The sequence below is a fragment of the Panthera onca genome, chromosome Y (assembly GCF_046562875.1).
Source record: "Panthera onca isolate mPanOnc1 chromosome Y, mPanOnc1 haplotype 2, whole genome shotgun sequence".
In the NCBI taxonomy this organism is placed as follows: Eukaryota; Metazoa; Chordata; class Mammalia; order Carnivora; family Felidae; genus Panthera; species Panthera onca.
Window position 1 is genome coordinate 18,997,702 of NC_138358.1, and position 17,033 is coordinate 19,014,734.

At 32.2% G+C, this 17,033-nt stretch overlaps 1 protein-coding gene across 1 annotated transcript in view; it reads left to right on the forward strand.

The window, feature by feature from the left end:
- Positions 1–271: 271 nt before the first annotated feature.
- Positions 272–17,033, forward strand: part of LOC145715078 (cullin-4B-like) — a 137,977-nt gene continuing 121,215 nt past the window's right edge. The window contains 9 exon segments of the mRNA XM_081794661.1: positions 272–489; positions 4,152–4,267; positions 8,008–8,111; positions 8,371–8,440; positions 11,063–11,136; positions 11,779–11,941; positions 12,042–12,133; positions 13,331–13,432; positions 14,191–14,258. Coding sequence (XP_081650787.1) covers positions 282–489; positions 4,152–4,267; positions 8,008–8,111; positions 8,371–8,440; positions 11,063–11,136; positions 11,779–11,941; positions 12,042–12,133; positions 13,331–13,432; positions 14,191–14,258 — 997 coding nt within the window. The 5' untranslated portion in view covers positions 272–281.

Consider the following 17,033-nt stretch of genomic DNA (forward strand, 5'->3'; position numbering starts at 1 on the left):
TTCATTTTCACAATATTTCATCTCCTCATCTGGTCATTAGTGTTTTGACTATTTCTCAAGAGATTATGACTACCTGCTGATGGTCTCCCTGCATCTGCTTCCATGTAGTGTTAAGAAAAAAAATGAGTAAAATATAGGAACAAGGGTCAGGAATATTACTAAATGCTCTTCGTGTTTGTCTCCTTTTGCTTCTTTTTCCTGTCACCAAAACTTCTTAAGTCTTCTACTAGATAAAATTATAAACTTGAATTTTCTTGGATTTCATAGGACTTAATGTGAAAATGCCTCAGGAAGACTCATCATCATCTGCAGCTGCTGCTGCCTCTCAGAAACAAGAACAACTTAAAAACGGAAAGTTGATAGTTTTCTCTGTGGCTGCAGACCATCACAACAATGACTTCACTAAAGCCCCAACAACTCTGTCTAGTTTTGCCAGTAACATGCTTGGCACTGGCTCTGTCAAGAAGTTGGTAATCAAAAACTTTAAAGGTAACTTAATGATAATTTTTTTAAGATTTCAGTTTTAGCTTTTCATACCCTGTTGCTGCTTTTTTACTTTAAATTCAGAGAGATACAGTTAATATTTTTCGAGGTAGTTAATTTTTACAAGATTAGGAACATTGATTTTACACTCTGAAGACCTGAATCCTGGCCCCAGTTTAACCATGGAGTGACTCGAGACCTTTGGAAAATTACTCCACTCTTCAGTACTTTGTTTCTCTCTAAAGTACATTTATGCCCTCCCTTACTGTTTGAAATACTCTAGGTTGCCACACCGTTGTAGAATACATTCTCTTCCATCTTTTTAGTGAGTGGATCTGTAATATTACTGAGAAAAGTTCTTACATGGGGAGTCCAAAGGCAACAATTTAAATTTTTAATAAGTTACAGAACAGGTGGTAAAAAATTGTGCATTTGGACATAAACAGTGAAACCATAATAAGATCCTTTATTAGGAGTAGATTTTAAATTTTGAAGAGATATTAATATAAAAATTAAAACTCATGATAATCATTGGTTTTTCATACAATTTTTATAGAATTAGCGTAATTTTTCATATAATATTTTCATATCGAATTCATAAAACAGAATCCTTACATGGTATTTTGGCATTTTATAAACCAATGTTTTTGGTATCTTGTCAAGATTCTCATTTTTTAGTTTACAGGTTTTAAAGGGCATATTCCAACCCCGTTGCCATCTTTAGTTGTCAAGAAAAAAATTAACTTTTTAAAATTTTAATTAATATTATTTAAAAACTTTTGAATTCAGTTATTTTCTGCTCAAAAAATAGTTTTGTAAGTAAATATCAAACAATCCAAAATTTATGAATAAGACCTCAGATTTTCTAGAACTTTTCAAAAGTAAATGTTTGTAACATTTTGCCCCTTGGTGTTTTGCTTTTTACCTTTTCGCCTTATCCAGAACCTAGTGCATGCTAGATTTATTATGCAGAAGTTTGACTTTAGATTGTTGAAGTTTCAAAAAGCAATCTTACTTTAGTGGCCAAGTAAGATTTCAAATAGCATGAATTATTTGAATTCATGTTATACTCATGCATTGTTGCATAGATTGAAAAATTTACTTTTTCCAATCTTTTTTGGTATATTTCAGCATTAGGGTGAATTTAAGGAACTGAAATGCTTTGGTCTGTGCATATGTTTTTCATTGTTTTAGTCAATATTACTAATTTGATCTGGGTTCTCATACTCAGGGCAGAGCTATATCAAGTATCTCTTAAAGTTATTTAAATAATTTTGACTGTTTTTTAAGTTTATTTGTTTTAAGACAGAGAGCACAAGCAGGGAAGGGGCAGAAAGAGAGGGAGAGGGAGAATCCCAAGCAGACTTCCCACTATCAGCACAGAACCTGACACAGGACTCGAATTCATGAAGCATGAAATCATGACCTGGGCCAAAATCAAGAGTTGGAAGCGTAACCAAGTGACCCACCCAGTTGCCTCTACAAATTTAATACTCCTACGTAAAGGATATACAACATTTGCGGTTCTGTCTCATGTATTAAAATACTACAAATAAACTTAGAAAATATTCTGTTTTAGTGGGATGGAATATTGAAATAGTTCTGTAGATCATCATCATCCGATATCTGACTTTCAGGTGTTTTTGCTAACTTTTTTATATAAACTAGATTTGAAGCAACACTCATATTCCTTTTTCCGTGACATAATTAATAATGCTTTTCAGATTTTTAAAATAACTCATTTATTTCAGGGTAAAGTTTGTATTAAATTCTGCATAGAAGAAGGAATGGTTACCATCTTGGATAATAGTAAATTTTTTTGAGAGAGAGAGAGTGAATGTGGTACAAAGAAAAATAAACTTAATATTATATATATATACACATATATATATATGTAATTATAATTATATAATATATATTATATATAACATAACTTTGTGTATTTTATATATAAACCCTAATATATATGTTAATATATATTATATATAATGACTAATATAATCATATTAATTATATTAATTATATTATATTAAACATAGTGTAAATTTAGTTATATATAATTATTAATGGATATTAATAACTAATATATAATATATATTATATATAATGTAACTTTATATATATTATATATTGGCCTATATAGTTTCCCTTCCGAAGGGCCCACATCTTGGTTTTGATTGTTTTCTACCTCAGTTAATTTGTGCTTAATTTTGTATTATTTTTCTTCTTATTTTAGATTCACTTTATCTTTGCCAGCTTCTTAAGTATAACCTTATCATTTATTTGCAAGATTATTTTTGTTTAGTAATTTAAACATAAAAGTTTCTTGTTTTTTGTTGAGACTTTCTTTTACAAATTTTGTGCTGATATTTTTACTGAGGAGAAATTCACAAAGAATAAATTGGACGTTAACTTTTAAAGTATACAGTTGTACACTTAGCACTTGACGGTATTATGTAACTACTGCCTCAGTTTAATTGTGAAATATTTTAATAGGTAGAAAATGAAAACCTATGTTCACAAGCATTATGATCTCTCTGCCCCATTCCTTTTCCTTTCATTTCTGTCCTCTCTCTACGAGGCAGTCAGCTCTCTGATTTCTGTCTTTATAGATTTGCCTCTTCTGGATGTTTCATTCTATAATCTTTTTTGTGCCTGGCTGAGTTCAGTTAGCATAGTGTTTTTGAAGTTCATTCAGGTTGTAGTATGTGTGAATGCTTCATTTTTATGGCTTAAATAAAATCCTATCATATGGATGTACATAGTGCCATGAACATTTATATACACTATTTTGTATGAATACCTGTTTTTAATTCTTTTGGATATACACTAGGAAGGGAATTGTGGGGTCATATGGTAATTTTATGGTTAATGGAAGAACTGCTAAATTTTCCACATTCTCCATACAATTTTATGTTCCTACCAGAGAAGTATAAGCGTTCTAGTTTTTCCACATCCTCTAAAAAACTTGTTATATCCTTCCTATTAAGTATAAAGTCGTATGTCATGATTTTGACTTGTATTAATCTATTACTATGTTGGGCAGCCTTTCATGGGTTACTTGGCCGTTTGTATATGTTCTTGAAAGTATCTGTTCAAATCTGCTGCCTAGTTATTAATTGGTTGATATTCTTTTTTGTGGATGAATTGCAACAGTTTTTTTTTTTTTTATTCTGGATGCTTCATGTTTACCAGTTATTAGGAAATATTTTATTGTATCCTGATGGTTGTGTTTTGCTTTCTTTATTCCTTACCTTTGATCCACAAAAATTTCACATTTTAACTTAATGAACCCCAATACATTATCTTCTGTCACTTATGTTTTGGTGTCATGTGTGAATTTACTGCAAGGTCCAAGGTCACGAAGATTTATCCCTTTGTTTCTTACTAAAAGTTTTATAGATTTTGCTTTCGTATTTACATTTATGTCTTTGATCCATTTTGAATTGTGTTTTGATTATGACACTGACTTCGTTCTTTCATATGTGGGTATCTTGTCGTAGTACCATTTGCTGAAGTGACTATTCTTAACCCACTGAATGGCCTCAACAAGCTTTGTTTAAAATAAATTCATTATATTATAAATGTGTGAGGATATGTTACATGTTCTAGTATTTTGACATTGTCTCCCAAACAGTTAATGCTATAAACTTTCATTTATTTATTAGATAAACCCCTGCCACTGGAAAACTACACTGAAGAAACATGGCAAAAGTTAAAAGAAGCTGTACAGGCTATCCAGAATAGTATCTCTGTTAAGTACAGCTTGGAGGAACTCTATCAGGTGTGTGTTACTTTTGGATACAGGTATTCACTAATCATAATGGAATCAGGGTTTATAGTAATAATTGAATTATAATTCCTTGGATAATTTTTATCATCATGCATCGTAATCATGGGATCTACCAAGATTACAATCATGCAGTACACTTTGTGTATTTATGTTTGATTGATTTACTTAGTTACAATTATGTTGTGTATAATTTTGTACTTTTATGCATATATTCTTATTGTTCAGGGTATTTTATTTTATTTTATTAATTTTTAAATTTTAAATATAATTTATGATTAAGTTGGCTAACCCACAGTGGATGCAGTGTGCTCTTGGTTTTGGGGGTAGGTTCCTGTGATTCATTGCTTACGTACAGCACCCAGTGCTCATCCCAAAAAGTGCCCTCCTCAGTGCCCAATAACCCATTTTCCCCTCTCCCCTAGTGCCCCAATAAACCCTAGGTTTGTTCTCTGTATTTAAGAGAGTGTGTAACTATTTTTTCCCCTACCCTTACCCCATGGTCTTCTGTTTAGTTTCTCAAGATCCACACATGAGTGAAAACATATATATATGTCTCTTTCTCTTATTGACTTGCTTCACTTGGCATAATACCCTCCAGTTTGACTTGCTGCACTTTGCATAGTACCCTCCAGCCCCATCCACATTGCTGCAAATGGAAGGATTTCATTCTTTCTCATTGCCAACAAATATACGTGTGTGTGTGTGTGTGTGTGTGTGCGCGCGCGTGCGCACACGCGCGCGCACGTGCATGTGTTATGTATATTATATATGTTATTAGTATATTAATAATACTAATTTTATTATTATATTACATATTATTATATTACTATATAATATAACCTTTTATATATAATTTGTATTATATTATATTATCCATTTATCAGTTGATGGACGTTTAGGCCCTTTCCATAGTTTGGCTATTGTTGAAATTGGTGCTACAAACATTGGGGTACATGTGCCCCTGTGAATCAGCACTCCTGTATCCTTTGAATAAACTCCTAATCGTGCTATTGGTGGGTCATAGTGTAGTTGTATTTTTAATTCTTTGAGAAACCACCACGTTGTTTTCCAGAGCAGCTGCACCAGTTTGCATTCCCACCAACAGTGCAAGAGGGTTCTTGTTTCTCCACATCCTCGCCAGCATCTGTAGTTTCCTGAGTTGCTGATTTTAGCCTCTGTGACTGGTATGAGGTGGTATCTCACTGTGGTTTTGATTTGTATCTAGCTGATGATGAGCGATGTTGAGCATCTTTTCATGTGTCTGTTGGCCACCTGGATGTCTTCTTTGGAAAAGCGTCTATTCATTCATTCTACTCAATTCTCCAGATTACTTGTTTTTCACATGTTGAGTTTGCTAAGTTCTTTATAGGTTTTGGTTACTAACGCTTTATCCAGTATGTCGTTTGCAAATATCTTTTCCCTTTCTGTTGGTTGCCTTTTAGTTTTGTTGTTTCCTTTGCAGTGCAGAAACTTTTTATCTTCATGAGGTCTTGATAGTTCAGTTTTGCTTTTAATTCCCTTGCCAAGAGATACAGGAGTGCTGAGACATAGGGGCACTTGTACCCCAATGTTTATAGCAGGACTTTCAACAATAGCCAAATTATGGAAAGAGCCTAAATGTCCATCAATTGATGACTGGATAAAGAAATTTTGGTTTATATACACAATGCAATACTACATGGCAATGAGAAAGAATGGAATATGGCCTTTTGTAGCAACGTGGATGCAACTGGAGAGTGTTGCTCCTCTTGGCTTGTTGTTCCTCCCTTGGCTTTGGAGACCTGTTGAGCATCTGAGGTCAACGAGGTTGTTGCCTGTTTTCTCCTCTAGGATTTTGATGGTTTCCTGTCTCACAGTTGGGTTTTTCATCCATTCTGAGTTGTTGTTGTTGTTTTTTTTAATGTATGGTGTAAGAAAGTGGTCCAGTTTCATTCTTCTGCATGTTGCTGGCCAGTTCTTCCACCGCCATTTGCTAAAGAGACTGTCTTTTTTCCAGGGGATACCCTTTCCTGTTTTGTCAGAAATTAGTTGGCTATACATTTCTGGGTCCAATTCTAGGTTCTCTGTTCTATTCCAGTGGTCTGTGTGTGTGTTTTTGTGCCAGTACCATACTGTCTTGATGTAGTAAATGCTGAAGTCTAGGATTGTGATGCCTCCTGCTTTGGTTTTCTTTTTCAACATTACTCTGGCTGTTTGGGGTCTTTTGTGGTTCCATACACATGTTGGTATTGGCTGTGCTAGCTTTGAGAAGAATGCCAGTGCAATTTTGGATGAGGTTACATTAAACATGTAGATTGATTAGGGTAGTATTGACATTTTGACAATATTTATTCTTCCAGTCCATAAGCGTGAAATGTTTTTCCATTTCTTTGTGTCTTCTTCACTTTCCTTCACAAGTCTTCTATAGTTTTCAGCATACACATCTTTGTAGACTACATCTTTGTATAGACTATCTTTGAGTAGACTACGTCTTTGGTTAGGTTTATTCCTGGCTATTTTATGATTCTTGGTGCAATTGTAAATGGGATTGATTTCTTGATTTCTCTTTCTTTTGCTTCACGATTGGTGTATAGAAATGCAACTGATTTCTGTACATTGATTTTGTGTCCTGTGACTTTGCTGGATTAATGTATCAGTTCAAGCAACTTTTTGGTGGAGACTTTCAGGTTTTCCATGTTAGAGTATTATGCCATCTGTGAAAAGTGAGTTTGACTGACTCTTTGACAATTTTTATGCCTTTCATTTCATTTTGTTGTCTGATTGCTGATGCTAGCACTTTCAGCACAATGTTAAACAACAGTGGTGAGAGTGGACATCCCTGTCATGTTCCTGATCTCAGGGGGAAAGCTATGTTTTTCCCCACTGAGGATGGTACTGGCTGTGAGGTTTTCTTATATGGCTTTTATGATGTTCCATTGTTCAAGTTATTTTAGTTAAATGTAATTTAGCCTGGTCCTGTACATGTTTTTTCTTAGTTTAAAAAGAACCTAGGCATGCTTATGTAGCTCTGACAATTAAGCCTCCAAAAGGCTCTATTACTGAAATGTAGCATACTTTTTCTTTATTAAATGTGCCTTTGGTCATAAAGTTTTGGTTAGACTCTAGAACTCTTATAATGTTGATTCTGAACATTCTTGCCAGATGAATTCTTTGTTTTATGAGGAGTGAGAGCTTTGCACTATTGGTGACTTCACTGCAGTGGTCAGTAGGGTGTATTTTAATATAAACAAATGGTTTGTTTTATTGTTTGTTATAGGAATTGAAAGTCACACTTAATAAGATTGTGTTTCATTGTATTGTACACATTTTTAAAATGTATTTTCTAATTTTAAAATTTTAAAGAAAGATTGTAATCTTTTAAAAATTCTGAAAATTAAGACGTGGTTTAACGTATGGTTTGAACAGCTAATTTCAGAGAATTATTTTTAAATTAAAGAAAGCTGATTACTATGAATGTCTTGGTGCTTAGAATTACTCATAAAGAATGGGTTTGTACATACTGATTGAGATGGAAGACTTTAAATTCATTTTCTTAGGGTTCAGATACTGCAAATTTTGAAATAGCTTTTCATCATTTAATAGTCATGAATATATTCATGACATTCCTATTCACTTATTAATTCATATAAAATAAGTTCACAATCAGTGGTCCGTATATAATCAACAGTTGTAGACAAAGTAACTTTATTTTGCATTTTTTCAACTTAAGCACAAAAATTTCATTTTTTCAGAGTGTTGAAAACCTTTGCTCCTACAATTTATCTGCAAACTTGTATAAACAGTTGAAGCAGCTTTGTGAACACCACCTCAAAGCACAAATTCATCAATTCAGAGAGTATCCTTTTTTTTCCTCTTTGAGTTGTTTCCTGTCTTTTGTCAAATTTTCCATGTCAGTATCTATCAAGTGGAATAATTTACTTGGTATATGGGATTAATGTTATTTTTGTTCTCTTTGTGTTCTGTTTAAGACAGACATCCTTGGACCTGAGGTTATCATTAAGCAGTTTTAAATACTGTCTTTTAGAAGTCATATCTTCCGTTTGCAGAATGTGTGTTAATGTTAGAATATAAAGTTTTTCTTAACATTACCTCATGGATTCTGTGGATAATGGCCCTTTTCTAAAGAAAATGGATAAATGCTGGCAAAATCATAGCAGACAAATAGTAGAGTATAGAAATTATATTTTTAGTTCAGAGAATTATCATGGAATGTGTTAAATGGTTCTGTAAATGAAAAACTTCAAACTGTAGTTAGCCCATACTTTATTTAAAAGCTTCTGGAAGTACTTTTATGGTAGACCAAAATTTTCAGTTCTTTAACGTTTTAATTTTAATTTATTTATTCGCTTACAATTAGGTGTTTTTTTCCAAACAGATAATTATACTTTAGATGTAATTGAGTTTAACATTAATAGGAGCTTAAACAAGAGGCACAAAATGTATGTCAGATTTAGTCTTACTAAATAGTGTGTGAAATTAGTAATTTATCATCTGAGTTTTGAATATATGGAGGAATGTGTAGTAGAGCTATAACAAAGCTATACTAAATAAGATAGATAAACCTGTAAATACTTCAACACAAAATATGTCTATATTTTGAAAATGAAAATATGTAAATTGTGTTTGCTTTTCTATTTGGCAGAATAAAGCATAAGGTAATATGATATGTTGATACTATTATTAGATTTAAAAGTTTATTTAAGGTATAAAAACAAAACTGCAGTGAGTTTAAATCTTCACTAATGGAAAACATTTCTCTCAGTTTCATATGTAAAGAATAAAAACTAGAATAGACTAAACAGTTCAATAAAATGGTGATACTGAAGAGTTTATATTTTTAAAATATAAAAGGAGGTCCCCACATGAATCATGACATGAAAGTATTTATCTAATTGGTTTTAATGAATTGCCAAGCATATTGGCTGATTTAGTTCTTTGTATTTGGAGTTGTTATTCTCACTCATTCGGACCATAAGATGTGTCCTAAGTCATTGATGGCTCCCACATCCCATCTTTCTAGTTTTCTTTGTTTAAAAAAGTAATTGTGGGTCTTGGTTAAAAATGAGGGCTGTAATCCATACAAATACCAATTTCTTTTAACCTCCCCAAAAGTGTTAACATGGCAAAATTCTCTCAACAGCATAATAACCCCTTCCCACAACATTTCCAGATGTCCTCTGTAGTGTTAAAAGAGGAATCAGCAAAAGAGGTGCCATAAATGTTTTAAGTTAGAAGCAAAAAAAAGTAGACATTTTCTAAAAACAGTGTATTTATGGCTACAGTTGTTGCTGATGTTAATTGTACAAGCATATTTTAAATCCTACACAGTTGATTACACCATTTATAATGATGGTGAACTTGCCACAAAATTAAGTGTGTGTGAAATAATATGCCATGCATGTTGATTATTCCATGCAATATGTAAAAATCATTCTGAAAAATATTTCCTGGAAAATTCTTACTCTTTTAAGATGTAGTTCAAAGGTTATCATTTCTTTCATGCTTTCTAGGCTATTCCACTCTGGCTTTTATTCCACCCTAGTTTTCTTTTGCTTCTCATTTGCTTTCTCCCATCTCTTTGTATTATAGCACTTAAAAGCATGTTTGTAATATAGCACTTAAAAGGTGTGTTTAAAGCATTAATGCTCTATTTCCTTTTGTAGATTATGAATTCTTTACCAAGTTTTTTGGTATAATAGAGTCATCACATTGTGCAAGTTTAAGATGTACAGTGTGATGATTTGGTAACGTCTGTATACTGCAAAATGATTACTACGGTAGAATTAGCTAATACCTCAATTACCACTTTTCATCATTACCATTAACTTTTTGTGGTGATAACAGTTAAGTATCTGTTCTATTAGCAACTGCCAAGTATCTTTCCAGCACATATGGTGATTAACTTCATCACCATGCTTACATTGGATCTCCAAAATTTATTCATATTACAAGTGAAAGTTCATGCCCTTTGGTAATTTATTTTAAAATTTAAATGATTAAAACCTTATTTCTTTACAAATTAATTACATTTTCATTAATATATTAGTATAACTTGAATTTAATACCTAAAGTTTTGTCAGTTTAATTTTTTAGTACGGTAAGTATTAGCAGATACTTACACTGGTGATAATTCTTTGCTTTCATCAGTACTTTTTAAAAATATGAAGGGGACTTGAGACAATAATGTGTGAGAACTGCTCTTCTTATATATGCTCACATCGCAGTTAATTTGTACATAGCCAGTATATTCATAATAAAGAAGTTTGTACATAACCAGTATATTCATTATAAAGAATTCTCTTCCTGCTGTGTGTGTTTTTAAATAAAAGCGGTGAAATGTTATATTTGTACCCGGCCTTGGTCTTCGTAAGTATTGCTGTTAATTTTCCATATTTCCTCTTCTTTTATGGTACAGCTCTGTCTTATATTTTCAGTCTGCTGAAAATGTATATGTAGGTGTTTTTCAAAGATGTGTTGAGCAGACTATACTTACCACTAATATTCATATATCGGCAGTTTTTACATAAAATAACCCATTAATAAATTTTCTTTATATATTTCTATTAATCTTTATTATTTAAGAACTAGCAGCGTAGAAAAGAGTGAAAAATTTGAAAGGTTATCTTTACCAGAGAAATAAATACATTATTGCCCATGTTTGATTGATAAGAATGTTATAAATTATGTGCTTTTCTTAAGAGTTAAGTTTTTATTTGATGGGATGATAATTTAACCAAAAAATCTTTGAGACGTAGTGTTTTACCTTTATTTTTTTATTTCTAACAGAGCATGATTAGGAACATTTTTCTGTTCCTAGATAGAACTTATGCGTTTCAAATTTTGATGTTGTCTTCAATTTGGTAAGATACAAATAATTACTTAAAACACTGTTACATGTGATTTATAATCACCTCCTTTATCTTCTGAGAGACAACACAATAAGAGAAAAATCATTTTCAAAATGTGTATTTCTTTGTATCCTAAAACTTTGACTTTTTTAAAATGATATTTGAGTACATGGTAACACAGTTTTAAGTGTTACTTTATAATTTACCTCAATTTAAAAACATGTCTTAATTAGGAAACATACTAGTTCTAGAATCTAATCTAGGACACTGAATCCCATTTGAAATACTTCGTTATAAAACACTAGAAGGTCACTAAGTTGATATTAATGTCGATATTATTCATACCATTGTGCTTATTATGAAGGCTAAAAATCTAGGGCCAGTTTAGAAGCTTTAGCGTCCTAAATTTTGCTTAATTTTTAAGAAATTACTGAATTATACATGTCATCCACTGTGCCTTATTTACACTGAAATCTTATTTAGTGATTTCAGACCATCAAAAAACAAAATAGAAATATTTATCCAACTGTAGATACAGTGAATTTAACATCAAGTTATATTTTGTTTCGACTGGGAAATGCATTATATACACAGAAGTGTAACTGATGGGGAAAATATAAGCCAAAATTTAGGCAGATTTTTTGTTTGTTTTAGGGATATGGGCCTTGAATTATTTAAATCATATATAATTTGTGATCAGAATGTTCGTAGCAGGACCATAGATGGAATTCTTGTGTTGATTGTGAAAGAAAGAAATGGCGAAACGGTTGATCGATGTCTTATTCAAAGGCTTGTAACTATGCTTTCTGATTTGCGGGTAAGTAATTCCTTAACTTTCATTAAATTGAAACTGATTTCTAATGTCATATCTTAAAGATAACTTTTAACTAAGTTTCTTTTATATATTCCATTATTAGATTTACCAAGAATCTTTTGAGAGTAAATTCTTAGAAGAAACAAGCAAGTTCTATGCAGCAGAGGGAAGGAAGCTAGTGCAAAAAAAAAAGAGGTATTTGAGATCAAGATGATAATTATAAATTCTTTCAATATCCATAGAAAAGATTATTAAAATGTAAAGAACCATGTTTCTTTATAATTCCTATAAATTTTGACAAACCTTTCTTCCTGACAATTTTTTATTCTTTTTTTTCTTTTTTGGTCAGTTATGCTAAAGATTTGTCTACTTTGTTGATCTTTTCAAAGAAGCAACTCTTGGTATGGTTAATTTTTTTTCTATTGTTTTTTTTTTTTTTTCATTTCTCTCTCATTAAATTCTATGCTAAATATTGTTTCTTCATTTGCTTTCGTTTTACTTTGTCTTTTTCCAGTGTCTTTAGATAGGAAGTAGGTTTTTTTTTAAAGTTTATTTTGTTTTGAGGTCTTTGTTTTTCTGATGTAATTATTTATAACCATAAATTTTCTTCTAAATAATGTGTTAGCTGCCATATTAAGTTTAGGTATGTTCTAGCCCCGTTTTCACCTATTTTAAGGTACTTTGTAGTTTCTCTTTGATTTCTTCATTGACACCTTGATTATTGAGAAATGTGTTGTCTAATTTCCACATATTTGTGACTTTCTCAAATTTTCTTATTTTCCCATGTTTCACTCCATTTTGATGAATGAGCACAGTTTTTATAATTTCATTCATTTAAAATTTATTTGCTTGTTTTGTGAATTGATGAGGTCTGTCTTGCAGAATATTCTGTGTGCACTTTGAGCAGAAGTGTATTCTGTTGTTGAGTGGAGTGTTCTATAAATACTTTTTCGTGTTTAGTGTTGTTAAAGTATTATGTTAACTTGCTGGTTTCTGTCTGAGTACTCTATCCATTATTTTGGATATAATATATGTCCTTTTATATATCATGTACATTCTGTATGTACTGTGCATCATAGATCTGTATGTAGTCAAGTCATCAGCTTTTGTTGAATTTTCAGTGTTTCTCTTCATTTATAACAGCCCTTTGCTTCATGTATTTTATATTTTTGTTTGGTTATATTAAATTTTCAAACCATGGATTCCAGTTACAAGCTGTAACCAGTTTAATAATTCTTGACATTCTGACTTGATAGAAACAAAATGACCATATAGCTGTGCCTTTCAAGGTTATGACACTAAATTGATTTAAAAGAGGAATGTTTTTGTTTGCTTGCTACAAAAACTTTGTAACTTTCGTTCTTTAAGTCCCATGATTCTTAAAATAGGAAGGTAAAAATTTTATTTTCAGATTCCTGGGTGTCTTTACCACATCAAGAAGCTCCTAGAAGGAGAAGTAGACAGAGTTAGAACCTACCTATGCCTTAACACACAGTAAGAATTACATATTTTGTATTTGTATATGTAATTTCTATATACCATATTTATATACACTTTGATTTTGCTTTACTTAGATCAGAAATTATCAGGGACACCTGGGCGGCTTAGTCAGTGAAGCATCTGACTTCACCTTGCCTCAGTTCATGTCTGTGCTGATAGCTCAGAGCATGGAGCCTGCTTTGGATTCTGTGTCTCCCTCTTTCTCTGCCCCTACCCTGATCGTGTGCATGCTTTCTCTCTCTCACTGTATCTCAAAAATAAATGTTAAAAAACTTTTAAGTTGTCGTATGATAGGATTAAATAATATAGTTCTTCACCTTTTTTGCTTAGTTCCTGCCTTTCTCCTTTCTTCATTTGTATCAAAAAGATGGGAAAGCCTGACAAATAAAAATTTCTTCGTAAGTTTATTTTTTAGTTTTTTGGATGAGTGGGAAACTTTAGAAAATTTGTTGTTGGTCTTGTTTAATTAGAGGTAAAATAGTAATTTTTATGTAAACTAGATGTTTATTATTATCACATAATTTTCTGTAGTTATGTAATGATAATTATAACTCTGAAATCAGAAGTTCATGCAATGAAATTCAGTCTCCTGAAGACCAGACTACAAATCTTATGGCACTCATACATGCATAACAATGTAAAACAGAAATCAGGACAGATGACAATAATATATGCAGCAGGGTTTTGGAAAACCGTTTTAACTCTCCATTAGGAGAATCTTGCAGTGATTCTAAACTCGTTTTTTTAAACAGGAAACAACTGGTCACTATGCTAGAAAAGCAGCTTCTAGGTGAACACTTATCAGCAGTTCTTCAGAAAGGTAAATGAGAATATGTATGTTTTGAGAAGGCATTATTAAAGAAAATAATTTTATTTTTTTACATTTTTAAATGATTTTAATTATTAATGCATTCTGTGTGTAAGTCTTCCTTTAAAATGATTGATAAAACCAGATACAATTTTTTTCTCATTCTCTCATTTGCCAAAGCAGTTTGTGTCATGTAGTATATTCAGGGTTTTTTTATAAGAATACTAAATGAGAGTTACACATATACCTTGAGATAGTAATGTGCTCAAGCTTTATTTTTGGCTGATGTTTTAAAAATAGTCTGTATTGTTACCTTTTTTTCTGGTGTTTTAAAATTTTAGATTGTAGGTTAGGGCTGTTGAGCACATGTTTTGCTTCTGGTATTTTCCCTTTTCTTCACGTAAAGGCAACATTTGTTCAACAAATTTGTGATGAGCTTTTGCTTCTTGGTGCAAAATAAATGGATTCAATACAGGACATAATTTTTTAGAAAACCTTATTAAATGAGTGCATGTAAACTAAAACCTAACGTTGAAAAGAAGTACATTATTGAAAGGAGAGTCTGTGTCTAGTGACCTCCCACGAGGAAAAGATTTAGGCATGATCATAAACAGGGAATCCTGGTGTTGCTGAAGTATACTTAACAAGGCTTTAGGGAATAGTGAATGTTAGTTTAAACTGGAGAGAGTAAGTGTAGTTGATCACATTGGCCTTTTGAAAAATTGGATTATATTCTAGATATGATTAAAATCTTCTTGAGCACAAAGAGCATGTAGGAGAATATTGTAGTAACTTTTTAGACAGATGGAGCCTTGATTTTATGGTTGAAGAAGGGAGAATGTCATATTAATTAAGGTAATTTTATTCTTGGGAAAGGACTTTTTCGTATGTTAATCCAGAGTATTCTATAATTTTAAGTTTTATTCCTGTCCACAGTATACATTTGGTTATTATTTTTCCTTATCACTTGAAGTGCCTTGTAAATAAATTAAATACATAAAATTTAACTATATTTTAATTTATCTTATTTCATCTCTTTCCATCTCATTTCATTCCATATCATTTAATCTCATTTCATTTCACTTGAAGAGAGAGTGACCCTGATGAGAGGGCCAAAGGGAGAGAGAGAGAATCCTAAGAAGGCTCTACACTTGTTGTTGAACCTGACACAGGCTCAGTCTCATGAACCTGGGATCATGACCTGAGCCAGTGAAACCCAGAGTTGGATGTTCAGCTGACTGACCCAACCAGGCACCCCTAACTATTTATTTGACAACAGAAATATAGAGTGGGGAGAGCACCAGTACTGTGAATTTTTCTATTAGAAGGAAATTCATATCATCAGAAAGGTATTTCAGATATTTGAAATTAAAATGAAATAGAGTCAGAAGAACTCATAATTTAAAATTTTTCTATCATCTTATTTTTTTTTTTATTTTTGGAATATGAATGCAGCTGGGTGAGGTGTCCAGGACCACCCTCAAGTTCAGCAATTTGCTAAAAAGTACTCCCAAGAATTCAGAAAAGATAATGATGAACCATGTAAGTTGAAATCATCAAAGAGAAGAGGATCATAGAACAAAGTCCAGGCATGAACTTTCAGTGGTCTTCTCCCACTAGGGTTGTACGGACAGAGCTTAACTCTCCTAGAAATTGTGATTGAAAGCATGCATATAGTGTTGCCAAGTAGGGAAACTCACATCACATGGATGACTTTCAGCATGACTGATCTTAGTGTCCAGTCCCTTCAGAGATCAGGCTGGTATTTCCTGGCCCAAACCCCCCACCATGAGTCACATTTTACCATGAACTGTGTAGCATGGCCCATTGCCCCCCAGTAAATAAAATTTTATCCTGCGTGGTATTCAGAGAGTTTACTGATTACCTTCCAGAAGCTGTATAAAGGCCAGACTTTTCTTTAAGCAAGAGATATCCTTTACTGCACAATAATAGAATGGAATTAGATAAAATTAAAATAATTGTGTTTCTAATCTTGGTCTTAGAATAGAGTGATACTGTAAGCCCCCCATATGACTTACGGACATTTTCACTCTTCTAGGAAACATCTTTGGGATGGGTTTCTACAGGTACAACAGGTGTTTGTCCTTGAAAACCAGTGGGTTTTGTTTGTTTGTTTGTTTGTTTGTTTGTTTGTTTGACTTACTAAATAGATTATTGTTTCTGTGGTAACAGAAAAATGTGCATATCTACAAGGCTTTCCACATAGTTTGTGAAACACCTGAATTAAGGAGAGGATTCTCAGTAAGAATGAGGAAATGTTTTAGTTTTTTCACTGCTGAATGGACAGATGGACATATATTGGATTGGAGAAAATTTGTGAACTCTTGCTTATTAGTGGAAAGAAAAATTCTTGTTTATTAGGATTCCAGATAGTAGTAAACTTCACGGATGCCTATTTATGGGTTAACCATCGTGTACATTATCTGTATCCTTTCATACCTACATCTCTTCTGGGCTTGCAGTCCTCGCAATAATTAAGCCGATGGTCAGGGAACGAAGACTGATTCTAACATGGATGTTAGGCAGACATTTCAGAAGACAAATCACCCATTAGAACATTAGGTATCCCCGAGAAGTTACGAACTAGGGGTGATTTCTGGATCATCTTAATACAAATATTCTTACAAATCTTGGCTTATTTATAGGATTTCCTTATTTAAAATTAAATTTCTCCTTAGAAATGTTATAGGTCCATTGTATCTCAGGCTTTCAGTTGAAGCATTTGTAATTATGTGCAGTCTTATGTAGATCCTCACATTTATATTA